This window comes from Bombina bombina, chromosome 1, assembly GCF_027579735.1.
Source record: "Bombina bombina isolate aBomBom1 chromosome 1, aBomBom1.pri, whole genome shotgun sequence".
Classification (NCBI taxonomy): Eukaryota; Metazoa; Chordata; class Amphibia; order Anura; family Bombinatoridae; genus Bombina; species Bombina bombina.
The window spans coordinates 200,655,710-200,677,762 of NC_069499.1; the positions used below are offsets into that span (position 1 = coordinate 200,655,710).

Sequence of the window (22,053 nt, forward strand, 5' to 3'; positions counted from 1 at the left end):
TTGGCCTACAAGGATACCAGGAGATTTTCCAATAAGCTGCAGCAGCTGGGGCTGGCCATCTACAATTTAAGGGGGTGGTACTGCTGGTGAAGAGATGCAACTGTATCACCTCTCTTCTTTTCTCCTCTGAGCTATAAATATTAAGATCACAAAGTACTTATGTCTAAGTTTTATTTCCTAAACCATGTATAATCATTTTCACATGATGAAAATGTGTTGTAGGGTGCCTATGGAACAACAATCTGGCATTTTTGCTTATTACAAACTAATATAATTTAATTTGGGGGGAAAATATTGTTTACATAATTTAAATAGCACTTACTTTGAATTTGAAATGAGAATTAAAATATTTTCTGGCAGAAATTCAAAGTCGATCCAATCATATGACACCTATCAGCCAATCACAAAATGCATATATACTACGCAATTTTGCACATGCTCATTAGGAACTGGAGCCTCAGAAAGTGTGCATATGAAAAGAATGTGCACAGTTTGATAATGAAAGTATATTGGAAAGTTGTTTTAAATTGCATGCTTTATCTGAATCATGAAACATTAATTTTAGTGGCCCTTTTAAAAAGATATACTCCAAAATCATAGGTATAAGTGAAAAATAACAGAGTAAAAACATTTACCAATATCTTTAATTCTGTCTTTTATCCAGTTGTCCCAAAATGTATCCATGTGTGTGGTGAGATACCATGTGTCCACAAGGTTCAAAGAGAAGACATTGCCCCACAAACCTAGAGAAATAAAAAAGAAGATGTTGATCAGAAATTAATTTCAGTTTCCTAAGCCAATTAAAATTTTTAACAACAAACTAAAGTGTTTTGTTTCCAACATAACAAATTTCTGAGCCATCAAAAACCATTTTATTTTTAGGCCAAATTAGTGTGTAAGTGTGATATAGTTAACATATATTGGGGCATATTTATCAAGCTCCGAATGGAGCTTGATGTCCCGTGTTTCTGGCGAGCCTGCAGGCTCGACAGAAACAGCAGTTATGAAGCAGCGGTCACAAAGACCGCTGCTCCATAACCTGTCCGCCTGCTCTGAGCAGGCGGACAGACATCGCCGGATTGACACCCCCCTGCTGGCGGCCTATTGGCCACGAGTCTGCAGGGGGCGCCGTTGCACCAGCAGCTCTTGTGAGCTGCTGGTGCAATGCTGAATACGGCGAGTATATTGCTCGCCGTATTCATCGAGGTCTGTCGGACCTGATCCGCACTGTCGTATCAGGTCCGACAGACCTTGATAACTTGGGGCCATTGAATCCACTTCAGGATTATCTTAGTCCGGTCCATAAGGTCTATAATATTTCATTCCTCATGTACTGTATATGGAACATCACAATGTGCCATAATCACTTATTACTATAACCAAACCAAACTTGATTTAATCCAACTACTATAACCTCTACCTCTATAGTATAATAGTGGAAATCTGTAAGAAATTATACAATTGATAGCCATGGATTAACAACCACATCCTAGGTTACTCAAATTATAATTATTTAATTCCTATTAATATAGCAGGAGACTTAGTATATTTAATCACAGCAGATTGATTCTATAAAAGCAACACAGCCATCGCAATTTTACTTTTATTTAGGTTAGAAGTCATTCCTGTGTTTTTAATGTGCTATCCATTAAATTAAATTTTGTCCTTCCTTAAATATCCGCCATTTCTAGCTCACTATGTCCAGTCCACTATAAGGGATCTAGAGTGCTGTTAAATGTACATTTATTTGCGGTCCTGTACCGCTTTTTGATTAACAGTGTTCAGTACATAGCACCTACTGTGTTAAATAACTTAACAGGGAGGAATGATATAATCTAATACCACTCCTTACCAGTAATCTTTATTCACAATAAGTTCCCTTTTATTTGAAAGTAGTGCCATTGGACCTCTTTTTCTTGTGAGGCCAAATGAATGTAGGTTCAGTACGCCATCTCTTAATTCCAAATCAGATCAGGTTTAAGTGGAAACAGTGTGAGATAGCAGAAACAGTACACATTTGTCTCATCTGAAGCATTCTGTCTGCATCAATACACCTTAGATTCTTCACTACGGTGATGCTTGTGAAGTCAGACCATATTTGTGTTCTCTATGAGTAAGAAACACAGATTCAAGTACAGTGACTGTAGCTACAGGAATGGGGTAAGTTTAATATAAAATGTATGTATTTATAGTAAATACCTAGATTCAATAAAGCCCACCCATGAAACTAATGTCTTGCAGAAAAAAACTTGCCAAAACATCCCAATTCAGAAATTGCTCAGTTGAAAGATATTTTGTCACATCCAGGAGTTAAGCTCAATAGATCTATCTCGGAACTGTTTACCTCTTAGAGCATAGAATGTATTTCAATGTCAAGGATACCAGCATCACAAACAATATTTTACATACAGCAGTTTATATTAAATAATATTAAAATGATGATAAACTTTACCCTTTTGTAAAAACAGATCCAGAATGCTAGCGATATTTAAGATGGAGTTTAATTCATCAGCTTTAATGGAGATGCGCTTTAACTTACGTTTTAATGTAGCACTGAAATTGAAATACCCCGCGGCCTAGCTGCACACTTCAAAAGTAATTTTTTTGTGAGCTAACGGTTTAAACCGTTCTCCAATTGGCGCTCTAGCCACTGCCCACACACAAAAAAATGGTGTGAGTGCTATATGGCTAGAGCGCCGATTGGAGAACAGTTCAAACCGTTAGGTCACAAAAAAAAAATTACTTTTGAAGTGTGCAGCTGATGAATTAAACTCTAAAATATTGCTAACATTCCAGATCTGTTTATACAAAGGGGAATGTTTAACATAACTTTACATACGTTCAAATCTGTGTATCTTACTGGCAGGACAGGAGCATTCAGTTGGTGAGTTCTCAGAGCATATAAAAAGCTTTTTGTCCAGGTAAAATCACTTATCTGTCCTGCAGTTTCTGTATCTAACAAGCTGTCTCGAAAATGAGGGATTCAAGTAATAATAGATTTTTGGGTTTCATGTTAAAGGGACATGAAACCCAAAACTTTTCCTTCAAAATTTACATAGAGCATACAATTTTGAACAAATTTCCAGTTTACTTCTGTTATATAATTTGCTTAGTTCTCTTGGTTTCCTGTGTTCAAAAGTATTCCTAGGTAGGCTCAGGAGGTGGGAGCTAGCTGTTGATAGGTGGCTGCATTTATTGGTAAAAGTTTTAAAACCACAACTTGGTAGTATTCTGTGTGAAAAGTTAAATCCAAAAGGATACAAAAGCCAAAAAATATTGGACTTGAGACCTGCAGGCGGGCAGTCTCACGCGTTTCGGCTTGCCTTTAGCTTTACTCATAGACTGCATTGCTGCTCCTTCAACAACGGATACCAAAAGAATAAAGTAAAATTGACAATATATGTAAATTGGAAAGCTGTTTAAAACTGTATGCTCTATCTGAATCATAAAAGAAAAAAAATGTGTTTAATATCCCTTTTAAGTGTTTAATGCATGCAAAGGGATTAAACACATAGCAAAAGTTGCAGAGTAGCTATGCACTACTGGGAGCTAGCTGAACACATCTAGTGAGCCAATGACAGGAGACAAATGTGTGTAGCCACCAATCACCAACTAGAGCCTAATAATGAAGGGTATGCACATATTATATTCAAACAAAGGATACCAAGATAACAACGTAAATTTGAAAATATAAATTAATTTCTCTTGTTAAGTGTATCCAGTCCACGGATCATCCATTACTTATGGGATATTAACTCCTCCCCAACAGGAAGTGCAAGAGGATTCACCCAGCAGAGCTGCTATATAGCTCCTCCCCTAACTGCCATTACCAGTCATTCTCTTGCACCCAACGAATAGATAGGATGTGTGAGAGGACTGTGGTGATTATACTTAGTTTCATACCTTCAATCAAAAGTTTGTTATTTTATAATAGCACCGGAGTGTGTTATTCCTTCTCTGGTAGAATTTGAAGAAGAATCTACCTGAGTTTTTCTATGATTTTAGCCGGAGTAGTTAAGATCATATTGCTGTTTCTCGGCCATCTGAGGAGAGGTAAACTTCAGATCAGGGGACAGCGGGCAGATTAATCTGCAAAGAGGTATGTAGCAGCTTATTATTTTCTGACAATGGAATTGATGAGAAAATTCTGCCATACCGATATAATGTAAACTCAGCCTTAAATGCAGTAGCAGCAACTGGTATCAGGCTGTCATGTATGTATATTTTACACTTCAGTATTCTGGGGAATGGCACTTCACTGGAATTATACTGTATGCATAAAACGTTAGCCTAATTTGCAGGGACTAGCAACAGGCTTTTTAATAACACTCAATTTATTAATGTTAAACGTTTTTTGCTGGCATGTAAAATCGTTTAATTTTCTGAGGTACTGGGTGAAAAAATGTTTTGGGCACTATTTTTTTCCACTTCGCAGTCGTTTTATTTAATTTATGACAGTTTACTGATCTCTCTCACTGTTATGTGTGAGGGGGAGGGGCCTTTTTTGGTGCTTTTGCTACGCATCAAAAAATTCAGTCAGAAGTTTGTCTTCCCTGCATGATCCGGTTCATCTCTACAGAACTCAGGGGTCTTCAAAACTTGTTTTGAGGGAGGTAATCACTCACAGCAGAGCTGTGAGATTGTAGTTGACTGTGATAAAAAAACGTTTATTTCTGTATTTTTTTTCTTTTTTTCTGCTATCAGGGTTAGTTATCCTTTGCTAATGGGAGCAATCCTTTGCTAAAATTGTGTTTTTTACAAAGATTTGATACTATAACTTTTCAGTTTATTAATTTTCAACTGTCATAACTTTTTCTGTGCTTCTTATAGGCACAGTACGTTTTCATATTATAGTAAATTACTTGAAAAGTATTTCCAAGTTGCTAGTTTATTTGCTAGTGTGTTAAACATGTCTGATTCAGAGGAAGATATCTGTGCTATATGTGCTAAAGCCAAAGTGGAGCCCAATAGAAATTTATGTACTAACTGTATTGATGCTACTTTAAATAAAAGTCAATCTGTACAAATTGAACATATTTCACCAAACGAGGGGAGAGTTATGCAGACTAACTCGCCTCACGTGTCAGTACCTGCATCTCCCGCTCGGGAGGTGCGTGATATTGTAGCGCCGAGTACATCTGGGCGGCCATTACAAATCACATTACAGGATATGGCTACTGTTATGACTGAAGTTTTGGCTAAATTACCAGAACTAAGAGGTAAGCGTGATCACTCTGGGGTGAGAACAGAGTGCGCTGATAATATTAGGGCCATGTCAGACACTGCGTCACAATTTGCAGAACATGAGGACGGAGAGCTTCATTCTGCGGGTGACGGTTCTGATCCAAACAAACTGGATTCAGATATTTCAAATTTTAAATTTAAGCTGGAAAACCTCCGTGTATTACTAGGGGAGGTGTTAGCGGCTCTGAATGATTGTAACACAGTTGCAATACCAGAGAAAATGTGTAGGTTGGATAAATATTTTGCGGTACCGGCGAGTACTGACGTTTTTCCTATACCTAAGAGACTTACTGGAATTGTTACTAAGGAGTGGGATAGACCCGGTGTGCCGTTCTCACCCCCTCCGATATTTAGAAAGATGTTTCCAATAGACGCCACCACACGGGACTTATGGCAAACGGTCCCTAAGGTGGAGGGAGCAGTTTCTACTTTAGCTAAGCGTACCACTATCCCGGTGGAGGATAGCTGTGCCTTTTCAGATCCAATGGATAAAAAGTTAGAGGGTTACCTTAAGAAAATGTTTGTTCAACAAGGTTTTATATTGCAACCTCTTGCATGCATTGCGCCTGTCACGGCTGCAGCAGCATTTTGGTTTGAGTCTCTGGAAGAGACACTTGAATCAGCTCCATTAGATGAGATTACACACAAGCTTAAAGCCCTTAAGTTAGCTAACTCATTTATTTCAGATGCCGTAGTACATTTAACTAAACTTACGGCTAAGAATTCCGGATTCGCCATTCAGGCACGCAGAGCACTGTGGCTAAAATCCTGGTCAGCTGACGTTACTTCTAAATCTAAATTGCTTAATATACCTTTCAAAGGGCAGACCTTATTCGGGCCCGGGTTGAAAGAAATTATCGCTGACATTACAGGAGGTAAAGGCCATGCCCTGCCTCAAGACAGAGCCAAACCTAAGGCTAGACAGTCTAATTTTCGTTCCTTTCGTAATTTCAAAGCAGGAGCAGCATCAACTTCCTCTGCACCAAAACAGGAAGGAGCTGTTGCTCGCTACAGACAAGGCTGGAGACCTAAACAGTCCTGGAACAAGGGCAAGCAGGCCAGGAAACCTGCTGCTGCCCCTAAGACAGCATGAATCGAGGGCCCCCGATCCGGGAACGGATCTAGTGGGGGGCAGACTTTCTCTCTTCGCCCAGGCTTGGGCAAGAGATGTCCAGGATCCCTGGGCGTTAGAGATCATATCTCAGGGATACCTTCTAGACTTCAAATTCTCTCCCCCAAGAGGGAGATTTCATCTGTCAAGGTTGTCAACAAACCAAATAAAGAAAGAGGCGTTTCTACGCTGCATACAAGATCTTTTATTAATGGGAGTGATCCATCCGGTTCCGCGGTCGGAACAAGGACAAGGGTTTTGCTCAAATCTGTTTGTGGTTCCCAAAAAAGAGGGAACTTTCAGGCCAATCTTGGATTTAAAGATCCTAAACAAATTCCTAAGAGTTCCATCGTTCAAAATGGAAACTATTCGGACAATTTTACCCATGATCCAAAAGGGTCAGTACATGACCACAGTGGATTTAAAGGATGCTTACCTTCACATACCGATTCACAAAGATCATTACCGGTATCTAAGGTTTGCCTTTCTAGACAGGCATTACCAGTTTGTAGCTCTTCCATTCGGATTGGCTACGGCTCCGAGAATCTTCACAAAGGTTCTGGGTGCTCTTCTGGCGGTACTAAGACCGCGAGGAATTGCGGTAGCTCCGTACCTAGACGACATTCTGATACAAGCTTCAAGCTTTCAAACTGCCAAGTCTCATACAGAGTTAGTACTGGCATTTCTAAGGTCGCATGGATGGAAGGTGAACGAAAAGAAGAGTTCTCTCTTTCCACTCACAAGAGTTCCCTTCTTGGGGACTCTTATAGATTCTGTAGAAATGAAGATTTACCTGACAGAAGACAGGTTAACAAAGCTTCAAAATGCATGCCGTGTCCTTCATTCCATTCAACACCCGTCAGTAGCTCAATGCATGGAGGTGATCGGCTTAATGGTAGCAGCAATGGACATAATACCCTTTGCACGTCTACATCTCAGACCGCTGCAATTGTGCATGCTAAGTCAGTGGAATGGGGATTACTCAGACTTGTCCCCTACTCTGAATCTGGATCAAGAGACCAGAAATTCTCTTCTATGGTGGCTTTCTCGGCCACATCTGTCCAGGGGGATGCCATTCAGCAGGCCGGACTGGACAATTGTAACAACAGACGCCAGCCTACTAGGTTGGGGCGCTGTCTGGAATTCTCTGAAGGCTCAGGGACAATGGAATCAGGAGGAGAGTCTCCTACCAATAAACATTCTGGAATTGAGAGCAGTTCTCAATGCCCTTCTGGCTTGGCCCCAGTTAACAACTCGGGGGTTCATCAGGTTTCAGTCGGACAACATCATGACTGTAGCTTACATCAACCATCAGGGAGGGACCAGAAGCTCCCTAGCAATGATGGAAGTATCAAAGATAATTCGCTGGGCAGAGTCTCACTCTTGCCACCTGTCAGCAATCCACATCCCGGGAGTGGAGAACTGGGAGGCGGATTTCTTAAGTCGTCAGACTTTTCATCCGGGGGAGTGGGAACTTCATCCGGAGGTCTTTGCCCAAATACTTCGACGTTGGGGCAAACCAGAGATAGATCTCATGGCGTCTCGACAGAACGCCAAGCTTCCTCGTTACGGGTCCAGATCCAGGGATCCGGGAGCGGTTCTGATAGATGCTTTGACAGCACCTTGGACCTTCGGGATGGCTTATGTGTTTCCACCCTTCCCGATGCTTCCTCGATTGATTGCCAGAATCAAACAGGAGAGAGCATCAGTGATTCTAATAGCGCCTGCATGGCCACGCAGGACTTGGTATGCAGATCTAGTGGACATGTCATCCTGTCCACCTTGGTCGCTACCTCTGAAACAGGACCTTCTGATCCAGGGTCCCTTCAAACATCAAAATCTAATTTCTCTGAAGCTGACTGCTTGGAAATTGAACGCTTGATTTTATCAAAACGTGGTTTTTCTGAGTCAGTTATTGATACCTTAATACAGGCTAGGAAGCCTGTTACCAGAAAGATTTACCATAAGATATGGCGCAAATACTTATATTGGTGCGAATCCAAGAGTTACTCATGGAGTAAGGTTAGGATTCCGAGGATATTGTCTTTTCTACAAGAAGGTTTAGAAAAGGGTTTATCCGCTAGTTCCTTAAAGGGACAGATTTCAGCTCTGTCCATTCTTTTACACAAACGTCTGTCAGAAGTTCCGGACGTTCAAGCTTTTTGTCAGGCTTTAGCTAGGATCAAGCCTGTGTTTAAAACTGTTGCTCCACCATGGAGTTTGAACTTAGTTCTTAATGTTTTACAGGGGTTCCGTTTGAACCCCTTCATTCCATTGATATCAAGTTGTTATCTTGGAAAGTTCTGTTTTTAATGGCGATTTCCTCGGCTCGAAGAGTCTCTGAGTTATCTGCCTTACATTGTGATTCTCCTTATCTGAATTTTCATTCAGACAAGGTAGTTCTGCGTACTAAACCTGGGTTCCTACCTAAGGTGGTCACTAACAGGAATATCAATCAAGAGATTGTGGTTACATCTTTGTGTCCTAATCCTTCTTCGAAAAAGGAACGTCTGCTACACAATCTAGATGTAGTCCGTGCCCTGAAATTTTATCTACAGGCAACTAAGGATTTTCGACAAACGTCTTCCCTGTTTGTCGTTTATTCTGGTCAGAGGAGAGGTCAAAAAGCTTCGGCTACCTCTCTCTCCTTTTGGCTTCGTAGCATAATACGGTTAGCCTATGAGACTGCTGGACAGCAGCCTCCTGAAAGAATTACAGCACATTCTACTAGAGCTGTGGCTTCCACTTGGGCCTTTAAGAATGAGGCTTCTGTTGAACAGATTTGCAAGGCTGCAACTTGGTCTTCTCTTCATACTTTTTCCAAATTTTACAAATTTGACACTTTTGCTTCTTCGGGGGCTGTTTTTGGGAGAAAGGTTCTTCAGGCAGTGGTTCCTTCCGTATAAAGAGCCTGCCTGTCCCTCCCGTCATCCGTGTACTTTAGCTTTGGTATTGGTATCCCATAAGTAATGGATGATCCGTGGACTGGATACACTTAACAAGAGAAAACATAATTTATGCTTACCTGATATATTTATTTCTCTTGTAGTGTATCCAGTCCACGGCCCGCCCTGTCACTTTAAGGCAGGTAATTTTTCCATTAAACTACAGTCACCACTGTACCCTATGGTTTTCCTTTCTCTGCATGTTTTCGGTCGAATGACTGGTAATGGCATTTAGGGGAGGAGCTATATAGCAGCTCTGCTGGGTGAATCCTCTTGCACTTCCTGTTGGGGAGGAGTTAATATCCCATAAGTAATGGATGATCCGTGGACTGGATACACTACAAGAGAAATAAATTTATCAGGTAAGCATAAATTATGTTTTTAAATGTCTCTTAAAATGGCGTGCTCTCTTTAAAACATGCAAGTTAGATTTTGACTTTCCTGTCCCTTTCAGAGAAACCATACACAACATATGAAATTTTGAGAAAGATCTACAAATCTGTAAATGTTGTCCTCTTTAGACCTTATCAGCCATTTGTTGCTGAACTTTTACAGTTGAAAGTCAGTACCTTGCAGGTAGCAGATACGAGGCTCAACTTGTTTCTTCATCAATCGACCCATAAAGAACTCACTCCCGAAATCTTCAGTGCGAATGGAAGCTCCATATTTCAAAAGTCCTACCTCATATGGGGTGAACTCACACCACTCTGAAAACAGACATTGGCATATTTCAGTGGAGTCATCAAAGCAATAATTTGAGAAAGACATAAAGATCGCAGAGATAAATCATTTAAATGAAGAAGAGGCCGTATGAGCGATGATAAATGACTTTTTAACATGTAAACTACATGAGGTAATTATAAAAAACATTTTCTCAATACAATGCTGTCAAAATATTGCATTCTAATGATATTTATAGATAAAGGGACATTCTACTGCAAAAATAAAATACTTCATTTTGTTATAGCATATTATTTTCAAGCAAATTCTCTGTTTAACACCTGCACACAGTTCTAAATCTGGTATAATCAGGATGTGTACGCTGGAGCAAATGCTGCAAATAATTTGCTGATAGGCTGTATCACAGCAACATCAGGGGACGGCACAACTTTGATCATGAGTTTAATGCTTTTAAGGTGGAAAGACGCTATGGTTCAACTAAAGAAAGAAGTAAATTTGATGTATTTAAAGTTACATTTTTAACTTGTATCAGAGTCATGCAAGTTTACATTTGAATTCCATGTTCCTTTTTAAAGGGACATTAAACGCTAACTACATTTCATGCACTTCCTTCTAATCATGGGTGCTGTCATTATGGAACTTAGGTTACACTGCAGGTATCTGAAGGAGAGTTACTGCACATGTGCAAACAGGCCAGTACTGGAATGTAGTGAAAGATACATTTCAATATCGCAACACCCATAGACTAGAGAGAGGTGGGGAATACCCTTAATACTATGCTTATGAAGTGTATTGTGTGTTTAATGTCCCTTTACTTTAAATCTGTGTCTTCTGAATTTGAAGTTGACAGGAAAAGCATTTCGGTGTACAATTGTTCCTTGAAACTTAAAGTTTTCTTTCATGATTCAGATAGTGCATGCAATTTAAAACAACTTCCCAATGTACATGTATTATCAAATTGTCTGCATTCTCTTGGTATCCTTTGTTATAGGAGCAGGAAGGCACTACTGAATATATTGGGTGAACCAATGACAAGAGGCATTTATTTATGTGCAGACATCAATTAGCAGTAACCTCCCAGTAGTGCCTTGCTGCTCCTGTGCCTGCCTGGGAATGATTTTCAGCAGGGGATAGTAAAAGAGAGAAGTATATTGGACAATAAGTTGTTTACAACTGCATGCTCTATCTGACTCTTGAACGTTTAATTTTGACTTTACTGTACATTTAAGTACGGATTGCTCACTGCCAGTTAGGCTGAACACCAATTGCTTTATTGGTGGATGGTGACATGCCTCAAAAGCATAAAAACAAAAAAAATATTATAGTACAGGAATCCCTTTTACAAAACAAACAAAAAGAAAAGAAACTCATAGATGCTACAAAGAAAAAAAACAGAACAAGAGAAGCTACACCTAGGTTCTGTCTAATAATGTTTTATTGTGGGAGCAAATATTACTTTTTTAAAAGCATATGAAAGCTATGGTAGGTTTTGTTAATGAAAGTTAATGGTGAATGGTCTTCACAAATTATCTGACGTTTCAAGTTAAATATGGAAACACCCACATTTATTTTGCAATTTCTTTAGGATGAGTCTGCAATATTTGGGGAAGCAACTATGCCATGCTACTTAAATGAAAGTTAACTACAATAGATCACGCCATCTGACTAATAAGCTTAAAATAACTATAGTTTCTCTCCCTTCGCACCGCTTCTTCGCCCGACATCGATCATTATTGATTGACATATTCTTAAAATACTCTCCACTAATCATAGTTTCCCCCCGCGGCGGTTGGCCCCTTTCCGACAACATCACGTTATTGCTATGTGCTAATCCAAATTTTGCTTATGGATTCTAGATGCGCGTCCACGATTCACGCATGCTCAATACCGCTGCCATCGCAAAGTATACCACTTCTCATCCGATCTCTCAGATTTGCGCATGCGCAGGACCACTATATCTCGAGAGCGCGCTTCAGCCTTACGTATACGGCGGGTGGGACCACTGTATACATCAAACATTTAAAATAAGGAAGTCGACTCTGGGAGGAGTGTGAAAGAAAAAATATAGCGATTTAACTAGTGTAGATGATAGATGAAAGTATAGCAGGCTAACAGAAACCGAAAATGGACATTCACTTTAAGTAACCTTGTGATCTCAGTTCAAATAGTGTCCCTTTAAGAAGTTTCTGAGTGGTTCGTTTGTTATATATTTTGAATAACAATTTGTGCAAATTCATGTTTTATCTACAAAGTATCTTCGATTTTGCTTCTTGGCCACAAAGCCTAAAACCTTTACTATCTGGCTTCTTAGAGAAAAGGTTTGCTGACCCTTCCCCGATGTTGTACCGTTTACTTCAATTTATCAGCTGTGTCAGGTATGACTTACCTTTGAAATCTAGTGTAGTAATTTCATCTTGCTTGACATTCATAGCAAGGTAGATAGGTAAAGGGTTTTGTCCATTCTGTAGAGCTGCTTTCTGATCAGAAAGTTTGCTCTCATTCCTCTACAACAGAAGAAAGCATTTGGTCAGATACAGGGTGTATGAACAAACATGTAGAACTGTAAGTATTAGACTGTATAATAAACATTTAACGTTTGTAACATTGATCTGTCACTGTATTTTGAAAATTGGTTGTTATTTAATAGTACAAAAGTGAAATGTAATTTTTAACAAACAAATAAAAAAGCTGCAGCTATTGAAGGTCACATTTAAATAAAGAGTAACTGTTTATTGCTAACCAGCCTGTGTAGTCAAAATCACTCAACATAGCAGGTGCCTGTGCACCCACAAACATACTTCAGACATCTAAAATCACACAAAAACAGGCACCCACAGATAGCAAGAGGCGCCATCAAGAAAAGGTGCTTTGCTGACTGTTGTTCCCCCTGGTTAGTCTACTCCAAAGAATATGGATTTGCACAATCTTCCATATAATGTCAGTTTTTTTGTGCAGCAACACTGTGGTGGCCATATTAGAAACCCTGCCACCATAAGAGTGTGAGCGTATTGCTCTCCGCATACAGCGAGGTCTTGCGGACCTGATCCGCACTGTCGGATCAGGTCCGCAAGACCTTTGTTAAATTGGCCTCTAAGTGTGCTGCTTAGTGAAACTAAGTGTGCTGCTTAGTAAAACTAAGTGTACTGCTTAGTGAAACTAAGAATTTGTGTTGATGGTAATAATGAAACTAAGAATTTGTGCTGATGGTAATAGTGAAACTAAGAATTTGTGCTGATGGTAATAGTGAAACTAAGAATTTGTGCTGATGGTAATAGTGAAACTAAGAATGTGTGCTGCAGGTAATAGTGAAACTAAGAGGTAGATTTATCAAAGGTCGAGCGCTCGACCTAGCTGAGGTGGCGGACATCAATCATCCCGATGCTAGCGGTCAATTGTCTGTGAATGTGCAGGGGGCGACATTGCACAAGCATTTCACAAGAAATGCTTGTTCAATGATAAATGCCGTCGGTATGATAAAGTGCATGCTGTCGGTATTTATTGATGTTGTGCTACAGAGAATCATGTCCGTCCGCCATTTGTTAAATCTACACCTAAGAGTGTATGCTGCTGGAAATAGTGAAGCTAAGAATGTGTGCTGCTGGTAATAGTGAAACTAAGAGTGTGTGCTGCTGGAAATAGTGTAACTAAGAGAGTGTGCTGCTGGTAATAGTAAAACTAAAAGTGTGTGCTGCTGGAAAAGTTCAAACTAAGGGGCCAATTTATCAATGTCCGACATATTACGCTCTAGCGTATAATGACCAACAGACATTGCTGAATGCCGACATTTAACATTGCACAAGCAGTTCACCAGAACTGTTTGTGCAATGCCGCCCCCTGTAGATTTGCGGCCAATCGGTCGCTAGCAGGGGGTGTCAATCAGCCCGATTGTATAGGATTGGCATGAATGATGTCCGCAGCCACAGAGGCAGCGGACCAGTTATGAAGCAGTGTTCTTAAGACCGCTGCTTCATAACTGCTGTTTCCGGCGAGCCTATGAGTGTGTGCTGCTAGAAAAAGTGAAACTAAGAGTGTGTGCCGCTGTAAATAGTGAAACTAATAGTGTGTGCCGCTGTAAATAGTGAAACTAATAGCGTGTGCCGCTGTAAATAGTGAAACTAATAGTGTGTGACACTGGAAATAGTGAAACTAATAGTGTGTGCCGCTGTAAATAGTGAAACTAAGAGTGTATGCCGCTGGAAATAGTGAAACTAAGAGGGTGTGTCGCTGGATATAGTGAAACTAATAGTGTGTGTCGCTGGATATAGTAAAACTAATAGTGTGTGTCGCTGGATATAGTAAAACTAAGAGTGTGTGACGCTGGAAATAGTGAAACTAAGAGTGTGTGACGCTGGATATAGTAAAACTAATAGTGTGTGTCGCTGGATATAGTGAAACTAATAGTGTGTGTCGCTGGATATAGTAAAACTAATAGTGTGTGTCGCTGGATATAGTGAAACTAATAGTGTGTGTCGCTGGATATAGTGAAACTAATAGTGTGTGTCGCTGGATATAGTAAAACTAAGAGTGTGTGACGCTGGATATAGTAAAACTAAGGGTGTGTGACGCTGGAAATAGTGAAACTAATAGTGTGTGTCGCTGGATATAGTGAAACTAATAGTGTGTGTCGCTGGATATAGTGAAACTAATAGTGTGTGTCGCTGGATATAGTAAAACTAATAGTGTGTGTCGCTGGATATAGTAAAACTAATAGTGTGTGTCGGTGGATATAGTGAAACTAATAGTGTGTGTCGCTGGATATAGTAAAACTAAGAGTGTGTGACGCTGGATATAGTAAAACTAAGGGTGTGTGACGCTGGAAATAGTGAAACTAAGAGTGTGTGACGCTGGATATAGTAAAACTAATAGTGTGTGATGCTGTAAATAGTGAAACTAATAGTGTGTGACGCTGTAAATAGTGAAACTAATAGTGTGTGCCGCTGTAAATAGTGAAACTAATAGTGTGTGCCGCTGTAAATAGTGAAACTAATAGCGTGTGCCGCTGTAAATAGTGAAACTAATAGTGTGTGACACTGGAAATAGTGAAACTAATAGTGTGTGCCGCTGTAAATAGTGAAACTAAGAGTGTATGCCGCTGGAAATAGTGAAACTAAGAGGGTGTGTCGCTGGATATAGTGAAACTAATAGTGTGTGTCGCTGGATATAGTGAAACTAATAGTGTGTGTCGCTGGATATAGTAAAACTAATAGTGTGTGTCGCTGGATATAGTGAAACTAATAGTGTGTGTCGCTGGATATAGTAAAACTAAGAGTGTGTGACGCTGGATATAGTAAAACTAAGGGTGTGTGACGCTGGAAATAGTGAAACTAATAGTGTGTGTCGCTGGATATAGTGAAACTAATAGTGTGTGTCGCTGGATATAGTGAAACTAATAGTGTGTGTCGCTGGATATAGTAAAACTAATAGTGTGTGTCGCTGGATATAGTAAAACTAATAGTGTGTGTCGGTGGATATAGTGAAACTAATAGTGTGTGTCGCTGGATATAGTAAAACTAAGAGTGTGTGACGCTGGATATAGTAAAACTAAGGGTGTGTGACGCTGGAAATAGTGAAACTAAGAGTGTGTGACGCTGGATATAGTAAAACTAATAGTGTGTGAAGCTGGAAATAGTGAAACTAAGAGTGTGTGCCGCTGTAAATAGTGAAACTAATAGTGTGTGACACTGGAAATAGTGAAACTAATAGTGTGTGCCGCTGTAAATAGTGAAACTAAGAGTGTATGCCACTGGAAATAGTGAAACTAAGAGGGTGTGTCGCTGGATATAGTGAAACTAATAGTGTGTGTCGCTGGATATAGTAAAACTAATAGTGTGTGTCGCTGGATATAGTAAAACTAAGAGTGTGTGACGCTGGAAATAGTGAAACTAAGAGTGTGTGACGCTGGATATAGTAAAACTAATAGTGTGTGTCGCTGGATATAGTGAAACTAATAGTGTGTGTCGCTGGATATAGTAAAACTAATAGTGTGTGTCGCTGGATATAGTGAAACTAATAGTGTGTGTCGCTGGATATAGTAAAACTAAGAATGTGTGACGCTGGATATAGTAAAACTAAGGGTGTGTGACGCTGGAAATAGTGAAACTAATAGTGTGTGTCGCTGGATATAGTGAAACTAATAGTGTGTGTCGCTGGATATAGTGAAACTAATAGTGTGTGTCGCTGGATATAGTAAAACTAATAGTGTGTGTCGCTGGATATAGTAAAACTAATAGTGTGTGTCGGTGGATATAGTGAAACTAATAGTGTGTGTCGCTGGATATAGTAAAACTAAGAGTGTGTGACGCTGGATATAGTAAAACTAAGGGTGTGTGACGCTGGAAATAGTGAAACTAAGAGTGTGTGACGCTGGATATAGTAAAACTAATAGTGTGTGACGCTGGAAATAGTGAAACTAAGAGTGTGTGCCGCTGGAAATAGTGAAACTAAGAATGTCCAAATATAGTTGAATACCATGAACTTGTATTGGATTAGTAAGCAGCAATACAGAATAAAGTTGAAACAAAATAATGAACTAATTAATTATAATTTAATTAAGTACTGGTGTTGTGAGAATAAAAGTGTAAATTAGTGATGAATAAAATAGTGCATAATTGTGATGTGACTTGATAATATAAATTATATGACTGAAAGTCATTTTATAAAGGTGTGCATGTGCAACCTTTCTGAAATAACATAATTAAAAATGTGAGAAATGTAATCAAGGTGTGTACTATTTATAACTGGTCATAACAATATGATTGAAATTAAATATGCATAATATGTATCAGTGTAATATAAGTGATATCCTTTTTAACCAATAAATAGTTGTAAATCAGATTATTCATTAATTCCTAAAGGTTTACCAGGCTGTTAGTGTCCTAAAAATCCAATATACTTCACTTTTATTTAGCATGGCGTATCTATCTCCCCCTGTATTGTTAAACATGATCCTTTCAATCGGTGTTAATTTTGTTGACTAAAACTGGACTAAAATGAGAATAAAACTAAAGAAATTCTGATGACTATAAAATACGACTAAAACTAAAATGGCATTTTAGTCAAAAGACTATGGGGCTGAATTATCAAGCTCCGAATGGAGCTTGATGCCCCTGTTTCCGCGCCAGCCTTTAGGCTCGTCGGAAACAGCAGTTATGAAGCAGCGGTCTAAAGACATATCTCCATAACTTGTCCGCCTGCTCTGAGACTGCGGACATCAATCCGACCGAAGTTCACAAGAACTGCTTGTGCAATGATAATGCTGTCGGCATTTATAAATGTGCGGTGGACATGATACGCTACATTGTATCATGTCCACTCGCACTTTCATAAATCGGCCCCTATGACTAAAACTAAATCAAAATGAAATTTTTGTCAAAAAAGACTATGAGGCCCATTTATCAAGCTCCGAATGGAGCTTGAAGGGCCGTGTTTCTGGCGAGTCTTCAGACTCGCCAGAAACAGCAGTTATGAAGCATCGGTCACAAAGACCGCTGCACCATAACCCTGTCCGCCTGCTCTGACGAGGCGGACAGGAATCGCCAGAATTCAACCCGATCGAGGCCGATTTATTATAGTGCGAGCAGACATGATCTGCTGTATCGGACGCATACATTTCTCGTGAAGTGCTTGGGCAATGCCGACCCCTGCACATTCGCGGCCAATCTGCCGCTAGCAGGGGGTGTCAATCAACCCGATCGTATCCGATCAGACTGATTGCTGTCCGCTGCCTCAGAGGTGGCGAGCCAGTTAAGGAGTCAGTTAAGGAGTCTTACGCCCGTTGCTTCTTAACTTCTGCTTCAGGCGGACCTGAAGCGGAGTGGGTCGGAAGCAGCATCCGCTGCTTCATAAATCGATCTCTTAGGATGCAAATAGATTATGTTTCATTAGCCCAACCTACTGAACTAACTGCCGTTCCTTGGCCACTTCCCTACTAGTAATATAACCCTTTCCTAGGGTTATAAATGTACTTAGAAAAATTTAGAAACCATTTAGAATAAAGGTTTGAGTAATTAACTTGACAAGTGGTCACTTAATGTTACATTAGTTTACCATTTTATCACTGTGAACAAAGAAACACTGAATTTGAATGAAACATTGTTTACAATGTTTTTTTTACCCCATTGTTGAACATGGCTTCAAGCATCAGCCCCCACAGATCTGTAAAAGAGGTCTTGTGTCCTTCCTTTGCAGACTGATTCAGTTCTTGACGATAGTATTTCAGGCGCTCCATTGAAAATGCTTTTGTCTTCTTTTTTGTGACATGCTTCTTTGCATTAATTATTGAGTCTGCCAGATCATTATGTGACCAATCAGGATCTTCATAAAGTTTGCTCATGGTCCTAAAGAAGGAAAAAAAAGTATTATAAACTGTAAGAGAGGGATAATTGTTTCTAGGGGCCAGATGACCTAAAGCTCTCGGCTCTGATGAGATTATCAAAGAAGTCTCATTAGTAATGTGAGGTCCCTTAAAGAATTTTAGAAAGGCAAATTTTAGCTTGAGAGCCATTTATCTAGTTATACAGCGTTTGGATGTGACACATACATTGCAATTATTGCATTATTTCTCACCATGCTGGCGAGTTTTTTTTTAATAATCAGGCCCTTGGTGAGAAGGCAGGAAAGGCTAAACATAATTTATACAGTCAAAACAATAATGAGAACAGCACTCCATTAATATGAAGGTAGGGTGCATGCAGGGGTCAAGTCCTATAAAAAAAAAATGTGGGAAATTACCACCCCCCTCACAATTAATATTGTTTTACACACACACTTACATACACACAATGCATTTATATGTATATAATCTATACACTTTGGTTAATGAAAGCAATTTAAAACCAATGAAGGGTTGAATGGTTGCCTTTGGGCCTGAGAGTCCTCCTCTGTCACAGAGTCTCATCTATTTAGGGTGCAATAGTCCTATTTCTGCTGAGGGGAGCTAAATAACACCAGAGCAAGCCACACAGAAATGTAAGCACCATGTGTTCCACACATTACGGGGTGATCACACAGCAGGACTGCTGACAGGCTTGCATTTAGTGTATTGTAGGATGTGTTGCTGACCATTACTAGATGATCTCACTATCCCTCTAAACAGACTGCTCCAGCTCCTCCCACCAGCAGCAGCAGTGTTTACTGAAGTGTTTCTGTTCTCTGTCCAGGGGGAACTTAGTTCCACCTGCAAAAATAGTGCAGGAACTCCATTCCCATGCGTTCCCGCTCAACTTGACCCCTGGTTGCATGCTTTCTGAGCTCTCCCCAAACAGCTTATATGTATCAAGAGTAAAATGTAGGCAGCACACGTAGGGGGCGATTTATCATGTTCTGGGGGGACATGATCCGCTGTAGCGGATCATGTCCGCCCGACATCGATAAATGCAGACAGTATACACTGTCAGCATTTATCATTGCACAAGCATTTCATTTGCAATGCCGCCCCCTGTACATTTGCGCCAATCTGCCGCTAGCAGGGGGGTGTCAATACGATCGGGATGATTGCTGTCCCCCACCTCAGAGGTGGCGGACGAGTTAAGGAGCAGGCTTGCGCGGAAACTGCTGCAATCGCAGCACCATAAATCGGCCCCCTGGAGTAAGAACATGTATATAGATCAAGTGGACAAGCGTTTGAGATTCCTGACCCTTTTTCAGGCTTATACAAGTGAATAACAGATCACAACTCTTAACCCTCAATAAAAATATTGGGGCCACTCCGCTTACTACAAGCTGGACAAATTACCTCACCAAATAATTGCATTGTGTAGTTACTAAACTTAAAGGGACACTGAACCCAAATTTTATCTTTCGTGATTCACATAGAGCATGCAATTTTAAGCAATTTTCTATTTTACTCCTATTATCAATTTTTCTTTGTTCTCCTGCTATCTTTATTTGAACAAGAAGGCATTTAAGCTTTTTTTTTGGTTTAGAACTCTGGACAGCATTTTTTTATTGGTGGATGAATTTATCCACCAATCAGCAAGAACAACCCAGGTCACCAAAAATGGGCCGGCATCTAAACTTAAATTATTGCATTTCAAATAAAGATACCAAGAGAATAAAGAAAGTTTAATAATAGGACGGCTAGATTACGAGTTGTGCATTAGGGTTAAAAATCAGCGTTGAGAGGTCCCAACGCTGCTTTTTAACGCCCGCTGGTATTACGAGTCTTGCAGGTACAGGTGTACCGCTCACTTTTTTGGCCAGACTCGGAAATACAGCAAATCCTCTTACGTCAATTGCGTATCCTATATTTTCAATGGAACTTGCATAGCGCCGGTATTACGAGTCTGCCAAAAAGTGAGCGGTAGACCCTCTCCTGTCAAGCCTGGTACCGCATTTTAAAGTCAGTAGTTAAGAGTTTTACACTACAACGCTGTAGCATAAAACTCTTAACTAAAGTGCTAAAAAGTACACTAACACCAATAAACTACCTATTAACCCCTAAACCGAGGCCCCCCTCTCACATTGCAAACACTAAAATAAAATTTTTAACCCCTAATCTGCCGAACCAGACATCGCCGCCACTATAATAAACATATTAACCCCTAAACCACCGCAATCCCACATCGCAAACACTATTTAAATATTATTAACCCCTAATCTGCCTGCCCTAACATCGCCGACACCTACCTACATTTATTAACCCCTAATCTGCCGCCTCAATGTCGCCGCCATTATATTAAATGTATTAACCCCTAAATCTAAGTCTAACCCTAACCCCCCCTAACTTAAATATAATTACAATAAATCTAAATAAAATTACTACAATTCACTAAATTATTCCTATTTAAAACTAAATACTTACCTATAAAATAAACCCTAAGATAGCTACAATATAACTAATAGTTACATTGTAGCTAGCTTAGGGTTTATTTTTATTTTACAGGCAACTTTGTATTTTTTTTAACTAGGTACAATAGTTATTAAATAGTTAATAACTATTTAATAACTTCCTAGTTAAAATAAATACAAATTTGCCTGTAAAATAAAAACTAACCTAAGTTACAATTACACCTAACACTACACTATAATTAAATTAATTACCTAAACTAAATACAATTAATTACAATTTAAAAAAATTATCTAAAGTACGAAACCCCCCCCCACTAAATTACAGAAAATAATAAAATAATTACAAGATTTTTAAACTAATTACACCTAATCTAATCCCCCTAACAAAATAAAAAAAGCCCTACCCTACACTAAATTACAGATAGCCCTTAAAAGGGCCTTTTGCAGGGCATTGCCCCAAAGTAATCAGCTCTTTTACCTGTAAAAAAAAAGTACAAATACCCCCCCAACATTAAAACCCACCACCCACACAACCAACCCTACTCTAAAACCCACCCAATCCCCCCTTAAAAAAACCTAACGCTAACCCCTTGAAGATCACCCTACTGTGAGACTTCTTCACCCAACCGGGCAGAAGTGGTCCTCCAGACGGGCAGAAGTCTTCATCCAAGCCGGGCAGAAGAGGTCCTCCAGATGGGCAGAAGTCTTCATCCAGACGGCATCTTCTATCTTCATCCATCCGGCGCGGAGTGGGTCCATCTTCAAGACATCCGACGCGGAGCATCCTCTTCATCCAACGGCCGACGACTGAATGAAGGTTCCTTTAAGTGACGTCATCCAAGATGGCGTCCCTTCAATTCCGATTGGCTGATAGAATTCTATCAGCCAATCGGAATTAAGGTGGAAAAAATCCTATTGGCCGAAGCAATCAGCCAATAAGATTGAACATCAATCCTATTGGCTGATCCAATTGCATCAGCCAATAGGATTTTTTCTACCTTAATTCCAATTGGCTGATAGAATTCTATCAGCCAATAGGAATTGAAGGCACACCATCTTGGATGACGTCACTTAAAGGAACCTTCATTCAGTCGTCGGCCGTCGTTTGAAGAGGATGCTCCGCGTCGGATGTCTTGAAGATGGACCCGCTCCGCGCCGGATGGATGAAGATAGAAGATGCCATCTGGATGAAGACTTGGGTGAAGACATCTCACGGTAGGGTGATCTTCAAGGGGTTAGTGTTAGGATTTTTTTATGGGGCAATTGGGTGGGTTTTAGAGTAGG

General features: G+C 39.9%; 1 protein-coding gene across 1 annotated transcript in view; it reads right to left on the reverse strand.

Annotated features, from left to right (window-relative positions):
• The window catches only part of LOC128645074 (cytosolic phospholipase A2 delta-like), a 183,387-nt gene that overhangs the window by 25,115 nt on the left and 136,219 nt on the right, over positions 1-22,053 (reverse strand). The window contains exons 13-16 of the mRNA XM_053697830.1: positions 18,095-18,317; positions 12,368-12,485; positions 9,870-10,007; positions 636-743 (exon numbers count right to left, since the gene is read on the reverse strand). Of these exons, the coding sequence (XP_053553805.1) occupies positions 636-743; positions 9,870-10,007; positions 12,368-12,485; positions 18,095-18,317 (587 nt within the window). The remainder of the gene's footprint in view (positions 1-635; positions 744-9,869; positions 10,008-12,367; positions 12,486-18,094; positions 18,318-22,053) is intronic.